The 15150-nt window shown below is 43.8% G+C and overlaps 1 protein-coding gene and 1 long non-coding RNA gene across 7 annotated transcripts in view; one reads left to right on the top strand and one right to left on the bottom strand.

Annotated features, from left to right (window-relative positions):
* LOC138268585 (uncharacterized) overlaps positions 1–15150 on the bottom strand; it is a 331134-nt gene that overhangs the window by 19047 nt on the left and 296937 nt on the right. The gene's annotated exons all lie outside the window — the stretch shown is intronic.
* SHC1 (SHC adaptor protein 1) overlaps positions 1–15150 on the top strand; it is a 105494-nt gene that overhangs the window by 75824 nt on the left and 14520 nt on the right. For all 5 annotated transcript variants that reach the window (XM_069218375.1, XM_069218377.1, XM_069218376.1 and 2 more), the window contains 5 exons: positions 5278–5341; positions 10142–10261; positions 10659–10712; positions 13381–13432; positions 13794–13920. In XM_069218375.1, coding sequence (XP_069074476.1) covers positions 5278–5341; positions 10142–10261; positions 10659–10712; positions 13381–13432; positions 13794–13920 — 417 coding nt within the window. The remainder of the gene's footprint in view (positions 1–5277; positions 5342–10141; positions 10262–10658; positions 10713–13380; positions 13433–13793; positions 13921–15150) is intronic.

The following is a 15150-nucleotide window of genomic DNA, read 5'->3' as shown; positions in this document are numbered from 1 at the left end:
TGTTGTTGTCATCATTTTTGTCACCATAGGATGCCAGCGCTCGGAGTATGTGACTATTTGGGACCTACCTGGTGGAATAACTTAGTCCTTCAGTGACCAAGAATGTGTAGCAGACCACTTTGGTATAAGCAAGCTCACCTGGTTAATATTGAGTGTCTATTCAATCAATCTGCTATGCGGTCTGTTGCCAGCAAGGTTCTACGGGTCCTTTCAAAGATTGTGCTGTTCCGTTCAGAAGGGGGCACCAGATAATGAACTGGTATATGACATCATATGGTGACAGATTATATAGCCAATGGATACTATATGGACTGTCAAGCACTAGAATAACTGTCCTCCATATTGTGGTTAGAGGTTCAAGTTAGGGTGTAGCTAGTTTATGGTGTGCAAAGGATGTGCGCGTTGTGGGGAGTATACTCCCAAATGTCAGTTTCTTCCGGTGAAGAGTGGCAGCTGGTACTTCTAGTGTTAATTGAAGAGTTATAGGCATTATATTCAATCTGTACGTCGTGGTTACGTTGGGTGGGGGTCCCCATTTTGCCAAAGTCAAAATCATCAGACAGCCTACTTTAGTAAACACAGATCAACAAGAATGTTTAGGTTAAGAAACAGTGGGGTCGGGTAAAAAAGTGGCAGAACCTAGATTGAACAAAGTATGCGTGAGCATAATATCAATGTATTGCGATGGAGAGAAGCTATGGGTCGGCCCTCCCAATCGTATCCAGGAAGAACTGCTATATGTTTAGACGTCTGGTCTAGGAAGCTTCACCACCTTGCAAGGCTAATTCCTCCAATCCCTGCTGGCCTTCTTCAGCGATTCTTCGCTGCGAAGCAACTCTTGGGGCGCGTCATTGCTTACACTTTTCCAGACTATTCTCTGCCGGTAGCACGGTTACTGGATGTAGGGACCTGGGTCAGTGCCACAGGTTCCCGTCTGTTGGAGCTGCTGTTTTCCTGGAAGCAGCTGAGGTGTAAGAACATCTCTGCCTCAACTTGTCCAAAGTCTACCAGACAGGAAGAGACAAATCATGAAATATTAAACTATTGGATGTGATACACTTAACAGCACTGAATGGATTGCTCTTTGATGTCTCTACGTTTGTGGGTTTTAAAACCTTATGGTCACTGTTCCAGTGCGCAGCCGAGAAAGTTGGTGTCTGTTGCAGGGAAATAAATTTGCCACTGAAACATCTTCGAGCCTCTAGACTAGGAAAATGTTGCTACTGGCACCCAGTTCCCTCCTATTCAAATATCTATAAAACAGACAGATGGTATTTCCTGTACTCTAGAAAGAAACACATGGCAATCCATTTACAGAACTTTTTGCCAACTTTAGTCAACAAGCTTTGACAAAGCCACGAGGTAGGTCTGCGTGTAATAAAAAAATAAAAATACAACCACCTAAATCTGGCAGCCAAATACTTGCAATAAAAAACGTAAATCAACAAAACAATTATCATTACCTATAATTTTAATACAGCATTGTTTTCTAGCATACACTTGTACTTGGAACAAGTATAAAAACTCCTGTTTTTAATGCACATAGCAGAAAAACAGGTTTACTTTTGGCACAGGGAAAATATACTATTGGTTGTGCATTGGTGTAACCTGAGGTCCTAATTCACTCAGAGTTTGAAATGAGCTAAAAATGGAGAGTTAAGAATTGAAAGAAAAAAATCGCAAAGTAAATTATTCACCTCTACATTTGCATTGAAGTGCACTTCTTTAGAGGCAGATGTGCATATGTTGCAAGAAAAATTCAGTCACTCAAACTGCAATAAAGCTAATACGTGAAGTGGACTAATCCATTTTTGCATGCTGTGTTCTTGGCTGGATGAAAGTCAAGCAAGTAGACCAATGGATGAAGAGGTCTGAACTGAAGCCCCTCGTATGCATTTAAGTATTTGATTCAATGTATTTATGTTTTTATTTATTTATTTTTTTAACCTAAGGCTGGCGACTTGGGCTAAGCTATCTCTAGATGCCCAGACCTCAATCTGTTGAGGATAGTATAATTACAAAGTGACAAGAATGCCAGTTCTTGTGTACAGTTCCTCCTGTACATATATGTTGTGCAGATAAAAAGCTTGATACTGTCCCGGTGTCCTGTCTCTAAGAAAATATCAGGCAGGTACAAAGAGGTCATCGTGATGAATGGATGGGCAGAACACATTCTTGCTTGACTAGAACACCTGAAGTATGCACTGGTGAAACCGGCGGACCACTCTTGTTGAGCCAGCGGTAATTATTTTGTTTACATGTGTCTTCTGGCTTCTCAAGGGCCTGAGCTCCTTGTAGTCGAGATTTCAGACAAAGTGAAGGAGCCTCTGAATTTCCGTCTGTATCCTCCACTGTGACCAAGGTTCATTCTCACAGAACAATAAGAGTAATGACTGTCTTGTTCAAACTCCACCTGCAGAGGATGATGTCCTCTTGTCCATCTTGTGTTTCTTTCCACTGGGCCATATCCTCTTTACTTGTGTCTATCCACTACTCCCTTTTAGGGAACTACTTTTTTTCTTTTTGCCTAAGCAGTCCATGAGAATGCATGTGTTTTCCAGCTGTCTCCCTAATGTGCATCTCACCCACGCACTCAGCGTTACTCTCTGTTGTCCATATCCCTCTCTTCCGCCCTACACTGTGTTGCGCTCGCCTGTGTGCTTTTGCCTTCACCCATGTGTTACTCCCTATCCCTATTTAGACTTCAGTAGTTTTTAATGGAAAACACATTTTTGAAGAAATCAGATACAACACAAATGGGTGGGTGTACCCACCAGCATATTACTCCCCTCCCATCCACCCCACCCTAACGTATTCAATCAAATCCCACCCACCCCATACTGCCATGTGTTCATGTCTTTTCAAAAGTATATTCATGTAAAACTTAAGCTGTAGTGCCCATCTCCTTCCCTCTACCAACGTATCTAGCATAGTCTTGCCGTGCGACTTGGGTATATTTTTTCATTTAATACACCTAATACCTTTTCTTGCTGAGCAAGAAAGTCCTCTAAAGTTCTGGTTGATATATCCTAGAACTGGACCCATAGTTTTTTGAAGATTTTCTCCAGGCCTAGTTACTATATGCACATTTTTCTGACTTGTTGGTGTCCAGATTTTCTGGATGCACACCAACTGTGCTGGTACTTGACCCCCACCCCCAATAACTTAATTAAAAAATACATATATATTCGCTAAAAAATGAAAGGTTACATGGACATTATAGTTAGGTTCAGGTTTTACACACACAAAACCATATAAATTCAGCTGTTATATATTTAGTTATTTCAAGTAACTCATGCCCCAAGGTAACTACAATTCTCACCCTCACCATGCAGAGTTTTCTCATAAATAATTTTACAGCAAATATTAGTGATATTTCCAATGATGTCATAGAAGATATGAGTGTAGTAATCATTGGGATAATTAGCAGTGCATGGTGAGGGCCTGAGTTATAGTTACATTAGTGCACAAGTTATAGTTACTTAAAATAACTCTTAACAGCTGAATTTATATGGTTTTATGTGTGCAAAATCTGAACGTAACGATAACGTCTTTGTAACCTTTGTTTTTTTTAGTGAATTTCTAAGGTTGTTTTTTTAAATTCTATTTCTTAACTATAACACCCCTTTAACCTTTGTTTTTTCAGTCAGTTTCTAGTTTTTTTTTTCTCTAGTGTTAAGAAAAATGCCCATTGCCATGCACGGGGGTGGTTGGACACAGAGCCTGGCATTGTGCTGCCCCCACCCAAGCTTGCTGCTTCTGACCTCGTCCTTGCCATCCGTTGTCCAAGCCCATGCCCCTGCTCCCTCATTACAGCCCTGTGTGGCCGTTGTTGCTCCACTGCCCTTCCCGTCTGCCCTAAACAGTTAGCTTGCTGCCCAATCCACCTCCTCCCTACCCTCTGGTTTAGGAGTCCATGCACTATCCCCCTCCCTCCTGCCAGGCAATGTCTGATGTGCTGCCACAGCCCTCCATCTAGGTTGATGTCCCTGCCTACCCACCCCTCGCCCTCTGTTGCCCAATTATATGTCCCATCATTGCACTCCTGCTTAGCTTCTGTGCTTAGCTTGCTGTCCCTACTTTCCTTGCCTGTGACCTTCGATGCATGTGCACTTGCCCTTGCTCTGCCTTTCTTTGCCCACCATGTTCCATGGACCTACCACTGCCCCCCGCTCGCTACTCTGAGTGTTCCGTTGAGCTGCCCCTCTCACCTGCCTAGCATGGTCAGATGACTGCCACCTGTCCCTACCACCTCCACCCTGCCTGTCCGAGTTCCATGCCCCCATTCCCTCCCTCCTGTCCTCCATGGTCCATTGTGCCGCCAGTCCCTTCTGCCCTCCATTCTCTGTTGTCCTGCAACTGCTCCTCCTGCGTGGTCTGCTGTGAAGGCCTTTACCCTGCCCTCCGCCTAGTAATACATTTCTTTTTCCTTTAATATCTCAAACTACTGAACAGATTTACATCAAATAACAAAGTGTGCTTTCTGGACCAAGAGCTACCTTCCTGCCAAATCTGGCCGTAGCACTTTCCATAGTCTGTTGTATTTGAATGTGTGGCGAATTAAAAGGTTGGGTAATGTACAATGGAAAAGCCATCTCGGCCTTCCTCTTTGTATTTTTGTTAAGTGTTTCATTCATACATTAAATATATTTCCGTTCAGACTGATTGGATACCCTTCTTTCAGTATACAAGGATGTCAATGTTGAATCCATGCCTGATTTTATTTTCTGGAACATAACTGAATATTTAAACAATTGCAATTAAGATTCACTCTGTCATTTTATTGTATGTCAGTTTCCCGACAATAGGGTGTGGAACTGGTCCCCTTGGTCAAACACTGTACACCTACGTTCTCGAAGCAGTTTTAATATTAAACGGATTTGAACACTATTTTGGGTGTGGTATTCGTCCTGCAGGCCACTTACCCCAGGTTGGCACGCCACCTGCTTCGGTGAAAAGGACACCCACGGTAAAAAGAGAAGCCCCTATGCAGTAACTTAGCATTTGAGAGCCCAACAGTGGTGTCCCAGAAAATGATGGGGTCCCACCCTGGAGAATGTGCGAGCGGGCTTTCATCTCCCATATATTCCCAGGCTGAATGCCCCCCACTCTCCCTGAAGGTTTGGACCCCCCATGCGCCCTTGGGGCTTGTGAATACCCCCGGGGCCCTCGACACAGAGGAAACCTGGCGTCAGCGGTGGTGGGGCAGGACTGAATGTTGAATTTGCACGGATGCATGCAAGCCTCTCATGTACCACCTTGTGTCTCCAATATTAGGGAAGCCATTAGTCTGGTGTGTGAGGCTGTACCTGGTGCCAAGGGAGCTCTGCGCAGAAGAAAGGTGAGTTGGGGCAGATAATTTGTGCTTCAGGAACGTTTTTAGTGGGCAGTTTTTAAAGGCACTTGTTTTTGGGTGAAAGGCTTGAAACAAACCCATGTTAACATTCATTCTTGTGTTTCATATCAGACTAGCCAATTTTAGTCAAAAGAGCGCCTTGTTTAGGACTGGTTGAGACTGTGGGATACGACGCGATTGTGCAGGCAACATTTTTTGGTTGGGGGGTGGAATGGAATTGGCACCTTCCACTATGGTAGATATGTTTCTGCTCATATGTATGCCCCGGTACTAAAAAAAGAGAAAAGGGCTGTTTTCTTGAGCTTGTGGGAAGACCACAAGCGGCAAAGCCAATTGAAATACACCAAATTCTGTTTTACTCCCAGTCCCACAACAAAAGGCACAGCCGCTCAACAACCACTCCCCTCTCTCCTCTCCCGTTTTACCTGTGGCAGGCCAGTGTGAGATAGACTAGTTATCACACCCTCGGCCCCTCCCAGGGGGTGGGAATCCCCTGAATCCATTAATGATCCCGTGGAGATCCACAGAAGTCAAACGTTAAGAGCCGCTGGTGATAGGATGGTGAACGAATTAGGCCTGAGGTCCAACCAAGATTAAACAATGTAGTAGGCGCTTAAACTTTGGGCCACTTCACTGTTTTTTTTTTTTTTTTTTCTTGTTTACAAATGACCACTTGCGGTTTGTTGAGAGGTCCCGGTATTAACCCCTTTTCCATTTGATAGTGGCCACATTTTGTCCCATTCACCCATCATCGCCTCTTCTCCCCTTTGCCCTCATCGTGGGCGCGGCCCCTCCCTCGTGTAATCGGCATGGGGGGTATTATTATATTTATAAGGCTGCGCGATCGATGGCGCTCGTCCCGCCCTCGGAGCGCCTCGTGTCTGCAGCTGGCCCTCGGAAGGCCCGTGGGCGCTACGTGCGCAGCAGACGGGGCCGCCTGACACTAAGCGGTCCTGACATCTTCCCCGCCGGCCTCGGCTAATGAGCGGTAATGGATCGGCCTGGTAATAAAATGGCCTCTTCTGGCAGCCGGGGAGGACGCATCGAGCAGGCCGCGCCATAAAGGCAGAGCAGGGATTTAATTAGAGGAAGGAAGGGGGTGGAGTGCCTGCTCCCGGGCCCTGTGACCGAGGCTTCCGGGAAGGCAGGGCCTGGGGGGACCTTGTCAAGGACTTGACCTAATGTGGGGCCACTTTGCGGGGTGGCTGCCCCTTATGGAGTGGGGGACAGAGGAAGCACCTTCGCTTGGATAGAGAAGTTCAGTTATTGTTAAGTGTCATGTCTATAGCGCTCTTAACCAGCGCTGTTCTTGTTGGATGTAGTTGGAGGTCGGAGGGATACCAGCCTTGTTCGATTGATTATTGATCGGGCCCTGCATGCTTGTTTTTAAGTGCCTGTGTTTGATCCGTGGAAGGAGCCAGTGATGCTTGGGAGGTCAACATTTTGCCTGTGGTGCGATCCTCAAAGCAGCCATTTTCTAACCTTTTACTGTAATTTGCTGCCACCAGGAGGTGACGTCATAACGAGTACCTTTACTTGCCTTATTGAAGCGGCAGGCCTGATTGATGGGCATTGTAGTTTGTAATTCGTCCAGGTCATGGGTGAAGTTGCAAGGAATACTGGGAGCTGTTACACAGCGGTAACCTGTGCATACGTATATTAAATGGCAGTAGGATAACATGTTTTCAACATATCTTTTAATATCAATCGACCAAATGCCTTCGGCAATACCTCAGCAGTCACCATATTCTCTTTTAACATATCCTGGAGGTGTAGGCTAAGGGGCTTGCCCCTAATGGGTTGCAAAGGAACTTTCACGATTCAAAAGTTTCCACCCTAGCAAGATCCATTCCAGATGGGATGAGCGGGTTGGTACTGACGGCCAAGCCGAGGAGCCAAGTCTCCTCTAATGCTAACACACAGTTGAGGTAGTGCACTGAGTCCATCTGGAAAATTTGTGAGCGTTGAGCCTTGATGTTGAATTCCAGTTGGCGCGTACCACGGGCTGTTACCTTTTGCGCCCCCACCCCATCATTTAGGCCTGCGGTGTAAAGACTAGTGGATAGGCTGTGGGCCCCGACAAGAAGGTCGGAGGCTCTGTTCCTACCCCAGTGGTAACGAGTCACCTAGTTCTGTAGTCCATGCTGGGCAATGATGTAAAGATGACTGAGCACATCACTGCTATAGGGAGCTACAGAAAAAGAAAAATCAGGTTTTGAATGGGATGTCAGAAGTCAGGTGGTTAGTCTTGCCACCTGCCGTACAGAATTGAATGTTGTGTCAGTAGTTCTTAACCTTCTGACTTCTGTGTACACCTCCCTTCTCCCCATCCTTATTGAAATCCACACACCCCCACTGAGTCCTTATTGGAATCCGAGGGCCCTCCACTGAGTCATTATTGGAATCCGAGGACCCTCCACTGAGTCATTATTGGAATCTGAGAGCCCCACTGAGTCATTATTGAAATCCACACACCCCCACTGAGTCATTATTGGAATCCGAGGGCCCTCCACTGAGTCATTATTGGAATCCGAGGACCCTCCACTGAGTCATTATTGGAATCCGAGGACCCTCCACTGAGTCATTATTGGAATCCGAGGACCCTCCACTGAGTCATTATTGGAATCTGAGAGCCCCACTGAGTCATTATTGAAATCCACACACCCCCACTGAGTCATTATTGGAATCCGAGGGCCCTCCACTGAGTCATTATTGGAATCCGAGGGCCCCCACTGAGTCATTATTGGAATCCACACCCCCCCACTGAGTCATTATTGGAATCCGAGAGCCCCACTGAGTCATTATTGAAATCCGAGGGCCCCCACTGAGTCATTATTGGAATCCGAGGACCCTCCACTGAGTCATTATTGAAATCCGAGGGCCCCCACTGAGTCATTATTGAAATCCACACACCCCCACTGAGTCATTATTGGAATCCGAGGGCCCCACTGAGTCATTATTGGAATCTGAGGACCCCCCACTGAGTCATTATTGGAATCCGAGGACCCTCCACTGAGTCATTATTGGAATCTGAGGACCACAGCCTAAGCAATTACGATGATTTGAACTGCAAAATAATACACACAAAAACAGAAATAATCATACAAATAATGACATTTTATTTAACTTAGAAACAAATATAAATAAAATCAAAATGTGAATTTTAATGGGAAGGTTGGAGCTTTTCTAAATTAAATTGATTCACTTTATTAATCTGTTAATATTACTTAATTTTCTAAGCAGTGGGGGGCCCCCTGAGTAGGTGTCGCAGAACCCCTGGGGGTCTCTGGACCACAGACTAAGAACCACTACTTAGGTTGCTTGCACCATAAACGATCTCCCTCCCAGGCATAGTTTCTGACACTGAGTCACATTTTTATGTTGAGATCTTATCGTCTGATCTCTTTCAGAAGAAAAATCGGTAGTCCATGTAGTGTTCATAGGGCTGGAAAGATGCCCACCACTGGTAGGGTATTTCTTCTCTTGCAGTCAGTCTGGTCCTAATACCCATACCACGCCAAAAGTAATTACTCTCTTGGAACCAATCCATATCTACCAAGTGCCAGCCATTACCTAGGTAATTCTTCCTTTGGAACCTGCTGTGACCCAGTGCTCTCAACTGTTAAGGTATTTATTACCTACCCCCAACTAGTTATGATCCAATGCTTGGTACTTCTCAATCTTCTTGTTTTATTTCACACCCTCAACAACAACCTTCTCAAGTCGCCTGTTGCATGTGGTTGTGGAGTTGAGATGCCAAGTAGCTAATCTTCCTCCTTACTCATTGAACACAAATCTTTTTTTTCCCCAATTTAGTTATCTCAAACTTGCTATTATGAAATGTTTCCAGTGGTTGATGTTTAATACGGTTCTATTTACTCTCTACTGCCAAAAACGTGATTGTACTTATTCAGGGTTTTTTTTTCTTCATTTTTATGAGTATCAACAGCAGGCAACTGATTCTCAGATTCTTCGTACCCTCTTCCTCCTTTGTGTGCCTTTAACCTTAATAATCAAGATATTGATTGTGCTCAGCATTGCGCCATTTGAAACTGGATACAACAGGAAAAAAAGTGTTGTTCATCCATAGACCCACATTTGGCCGCATTGCTTATTCACAGAACCAATCTTTCAATGCTGAATCTCATGTGGATGTAGTGATACCGGTTCCGTCAGTCATGTTTCCATTTTTATCTCCACTCATTTCAGAAAGCTCATTATCTTGTGAGTACAGTGACGCGATTTGAAGATGTTTAGCGCTGCACCCAAGCTTTGGAGTGCTGTATTGTAGCATTAATATATGTTTTAACTATAGGTGAAACCAGGCCAAATGCAATGGAGTGCTGTAAGAGGTCAAAAGTAAGGGAACAGTTACAAGTGATTTGAGAGGTAGCTGGTTCCTGGACTACTAGCTTGCCATGATGAATCCTATTCTGAATTGGACCGGGTTTGGAGGGGTCCTGTTCGTTTAGACCACTGTTGTTCCAGATCTTGGGTGCATAGATGGGAAAAAAAACCTTGTTGTTTTTTAAATGCTTCCTGGTCTCTAGTCTCATGGTGTTTTGGGTGAAGGTGTGCTGAATCCCATCAAACCTTGCTCTTTAATCTTGCGAGGTTCATCTTTTTACGCCTGTATTCCTGTAAAGGTGGAGTGGTTGGCTTAATTCTGCTCCAGTTATCCAGTATCCTTGCCTGTGTTTTTTCACCTCCTCCATCTTCTGTCTAACAGTGTCAGAGTCTCTCTTTCCCTTTGTTCTCTGACCAACATGCTTGCTTTCCTGCTAGACCTGCGGACGTTCGCTTACTTCCATCCTGGGGAAGAGTAACCTGAAGTTTGCCGGAATGCCAATCACGCTCACCATCTCCACTAGTAGCCTCAATCTTATGGCCTCCGACTGCAAGCAGGTGAGCAATGGCGGTGGGGATAGTTGTGAGGAGGGAGGGCGGGAAGTTTGAAGTGAAACTACAAATGTGGACTCCTGAAGCTGTGCCAGTGTTTTATGCCTACATCTTGTATACATATTCTCAAACTCATGTAAGATCTGACTCAACTTTTATTCTTAGGTCTGTGCACTTTCCAGACCAAGCATAGACCACTTGCTAGCTCATAAATCATAAACATTTGAATCTATTTTTATAAAGAAAGAAATGTTCAATTTCTTCCAAATTTAGTTTGATGGGGTCACATGATTTATCCTCTCTCTGTGTATTGACTGTTTTCGTCTCCACTCCTTTTCCTTACATGCAAGAATTTGCGAGTCATACTTTTTTGCTCTGTGTTTTCTTTTTGTTTCTTTGACAGATCATTGCTAACCACCATATGCAGTCCATCTCCTTTGCCTCAGGAGGTGACCCGGTAAGTATTCCATTTGCCTTTGAAAGCGATCACTCTGGTTGTATAATTTCTCACCTGCACCAGCAAATACATGTGATCAACTGTTCAGAGGAGAGTTATGGACTAAGGTCTACCTGGCTTCACCTGAAAACAGGCCTGGGTGCTGCAGTCTCAAAATAAAGTGTAACCCTGAGCTCCGCTGCTGGGCTGCCAGTAAACCAGTTCTCCATGCGGCTGTGCATCTAGCTGATGAGCACTTCCCATGTGGTATGAGTTTCTTGCTTCAGGCCTCTTGCCCTTCGCCACCTTATCTCTGATGGTGTGGTTGTGTTGGTTTGTTCGTCAGAGGCTTCTTTTATTTATTTTTTAAATGCAATCGGCGTTAGGCTGCTATTAGCAATGTATGTAGAAAATTGTCTTGTTGATCTTACGTTCACAAACTTTGAAGTTGCATATTTGGATTTATAAATACGGTCTAAAACTCCTATCGCTCTGAAATATGCTCTAGAGCTGTGAGTAGAAAACCTCTGTTCTGTAGCAAGACTGCCTACATTTAATTCAGTGCTGCCGCTACGTACCTGTGCGACTCGGTGCTCATATTCATAATTTCAAGATGGTGGCTGGAGCGCTCCGCACCTCTATTTTGTCACAATGTTGGTATCATCTGGTGAGCATGGCCGTTCCTCTGCCGCTTGAGCCCAACACTGATTTTATACTGTTGAGTATAAAGTCCTCGTATGTCTGAGATATTAACAATAACTATTGGGTTAAGGTACTTATAGCTGAACACAAACTACAAAGTTTGCAGCTACCGATGACGATTTCTGTACAGTGGCTGCCAGTGAGTGCAAAGATATCTTGTGGCCTTTTGCTTCAGAGCCTGCTGCTGCTCCGACCCATGCCCTCTGTATGCTAAGGACACACTCTTCAAATATTTCCCAACAGACCTCTCCCCTTAGAACTACTCTTAGGGTCCTAACTGTAGGTTAAAAAAATAAGTAATGTCCCCACACAAAAAAATAGCACTCATTCAGGCTGAGATCTAGGGGCAGAAACGCATTAAGTAAAAAGGAGAATACATAGACAAATAATATGTGACAAAACTAATTTTAATAGCATTTCCGTGTCCTGCGGCCAGTTTGTGTTTGAAGATATTGAAAGGTGTAGGGCCATGGAGATCAGATCCCTCGGGTCTGAACAATTTCAAGACTAGAACCCACAGGTCTATTTGAGTCAGGAAAGGGCCACCAGGTTCGGACATTCTGCCAGTTTCCGTCTGATGAAAAACTTCTGGTTCCATTTGGTCTGTGTCTTTCTTGCAAAAAGCAACCTCAGGATCATCAAGTCTGCACATTTCCTCCGGAATGGGATCTTGGATCCACCCTGCCTGCACGTATCCTCCAGGTAAGGACTACTGGCTCATGCAGCCTCCCTACTAGGACACAAAGCCCCTCTCAGGTTTGTCCTTTCCCTGCCTGCTGTGCTACCTTGGACTCAACGTAGACTCTGACTCTATTTCCACTTGCGCAGATTGGTCCTTCACGGGCCATTTGTAGTTGTTTTAGAATAATTGAGCTAGGATTAAAACAAAAACAAAAAACCTCACATTGTGCGTCAAGTGCTGACTCCTTAACCGTATGCAGTTGTACTTGTGGTTGCATTTCAAGTGTATCCTGCTTCATTCATTTTGGTTACTTCTTTTTAAGGTCAGACTTAGTATAATTTCTCTTGATCTATTGTTACCAATACTTTAGCATACACGTTGAGCAGGCGGTTGTTCCCTCCATTGGACTGTTTCTGCCTCAGCTTATGCTGTTGGCTGTTTCGACCTATCATTCCACATCCTTTGGAAGGCATATGCATTCCAATAATCTTTTTCATGTCAAACTTACCGAGAACCATCACACTTCTCATCGTATTGTGTACAGTAAACAAATCCCTTTTTGGTTTACTTTTTTTCATTGCAGCATGCTTTTTTGTAATATTTTAGTCGGGATCTGCCTTTTGCTTCCTGAAGCACTCCATATCAACTGAAAAACGAGCATTGACAAAATAGGTTTGGCTTTTCTACGTGCCAAAATGTGATTTGCTCACTTTTGCACATTAAAGCCATTTGGCTTTGCAAGTGCTTGTTAAATGAGATGGTAGGCCATTATTTTTCATCGTAAAATATAAACCACACTTGTTTCAAGAGCAAGGAAGACAAAAAGTGCCCAGATTCAATCATAGAGCTGGCTAACATTTTTTGCAGTATAATGTCCTAACTGAGCAGCAGGCATAGGACTTTAGAAGATGTCAGGCTGTGTGTATCATTGAATAGTTTGCTTTAAATACTGGATTTTGTTAATCGCCACCTTTTATTAGTTTTCTACCCATTTCTGGGACAGGCATCCACTGTTTGTGGCTTCCATATTGTCTATACCAGCGTTCTACAGAGTCGGTCCTGGAGATCCTGGTCCATGCCAGATTTTTAGCATATCCACATTTAGAATAAAGATGTTTCAGAAATCTACATTTTTCTAAATGTTGATATGCTAAAAATCTGGCATGGATCTGGCTCTCCAGGACCGACTTTGTAGAACCCTGGTCTATACCAGCAATTTATAACGGATTCCCTTATCCACATAATGGAAAAAATCTCTTTCCAGCATCCTTGCGCTAAATGTTGTTTTTCTGTTTCACCATGTAGGACACTGCTGAATATGTCGCCTATGTTGCCAAAGATCCAGTGAATCAAAGAGGTGCGTTGAGTTTTGAGCTCTGGGTTTGACAACTGCAAGCCGGTGGCATTCTCCAACTTTATTCCCCTTATATAGGAGGCTTAGAATGAAGGAATGGTGACTGTCTGATGAAGAAGTGTTTTTTTAGAGAGAAGTCTTAGAGAGCACAAGCCTTACTGGCTTAAAATGCTTTAGCAGTGCTAAAGGGTTTAGGCTTCATCACATTTCCTAGGTGTGGGAGAGGTAAAAGTGTTTAAATTGGGGCCACTTTTAAAGAGACAGTGGGGAAACACTAAATGTACCACAATGTGTTTGGGAATGCATGAAATTGGAGGAATATTGGGTGCTCAGTCTTATGAAGATGTTCGGCGTCTGTTTTCAGCATGCCATATTTTGGAGTGTCAGGAGGGCCTCGCGCAGGATGTCATCAGTACTATTGGACAAGCCTTCGAGCTGCGATTCAAGCAGTACCTGAAGAACCCACCAAAGTTGGTCACGCCCCACGACAGGTAGTAGGGAGGCGATGCCTGCACGTGAAGGGGTGTGCTGTGTAATGTGATCAGCGAGTGACTTGTCTTGGAATGGTATTGGGTTTCTGGCCTGTGGTGAAGAGTCTGCATATGCAACCAGGGTTTGAAAATATGTGTGTGCACCCTAAAGTGAGGAGGCTACTTTGTTTTTCTCGTTTTTGTTTTGCAGCTTATAACGCCAAAATAAAACAAGAAGCTGCTACAGGAGAATCTATTCAGCATCTCCTATCACATTAGTTCATTATATGAAGTTTATCACAAATGCCATACAGAATGTGTCATTTGGTTTTTAATTTCTATAACTAGATAACACATCACATATGTGATTATTAAAGCCTTCGTGTAACCATATCAGTACCAATCAGGACTACATATGGGTAATAATTATTTCACACTTTTTCTGTGGCATGTTAAAAAATCTAGGTAAAAAATAATAACTTGTTATTTAATTCATTTCTTTTATGCATCCCAAAGTTGAGTCCTGTTGTATGCGTTTTTTTCTAATTCCAAGACGAATTACTGCATTCAGAAATTTAGCCAGCTGTTTTTAACGTGCCTCAAATATTCCCAAAAATATGATAAATGCTTTCTGGTGAAAGATAAGTCTAGATAAAGCGCTCAGAGGTGAGCCTTCTAAGAAGAAGCGTGCACTTTAGAAACTTTCTTTTTGTGATCAGTAGCTTAATAGCCAAGTCCCAACTCCCCACATAGAAAAACACATTAATTGTAGTTGCCCTGGTATCTTTTTTTTTTTTTTGCAGTAGCAAACCGCAGCAAGTCGCATCAGAGTAACAGGGACGGATCCACTATACAATGCGCAAAAATAGAACGTCAAACACGAGTGCACTGGTTACTGTTGAAATACGGACAAATAAAATAAGTATCTTGCTCGGGGGCTCCAGGCATCCGGTAAAGGAGGTCTGGTCCCAGTTCGTAGGCTAGATGGAGAAGGAGTACAATGATAAATTCAAAATACATTTAAGGCGTGCATCGCAAAATCGCAACATTTGTGAGATCTGTGTGACATTGTTGGCGTTCTCTCGCTATGTATGGGACATGTCTTTGAAAAAGCTGAGCAGTAGCACATAAGATGCAAAAAATGAATTCCGATCAAGTTTCACCGACTGAGTCCCCATTGCAGTCTTTCCTCCGTTTAAGAAACTTTTGACCTTCTTCAGTATGAGTAAATAGATGTGTTGTCATTATGCT

The sequence above is a fragment of the Pleurodeles waltl genome, chromosome 12, assembly GCF_031143425.1.
Source record: "Pleurodeles waltl isolate 20211129_DDA chromosome 12, aPleWal1.hap1.20221129, whole genome shotgun sequence".
Classification (NCBI taxonomy): domain Eukaryota; kingdom Metazoa; phylum Chordata; class Amphibia; order Caudata; family Salamandridae; genus Pleurodeles; species Pleurodeles waltl.
This window is presented reverse-complemented; position numbering and strand designations above follow the sequence as displayed.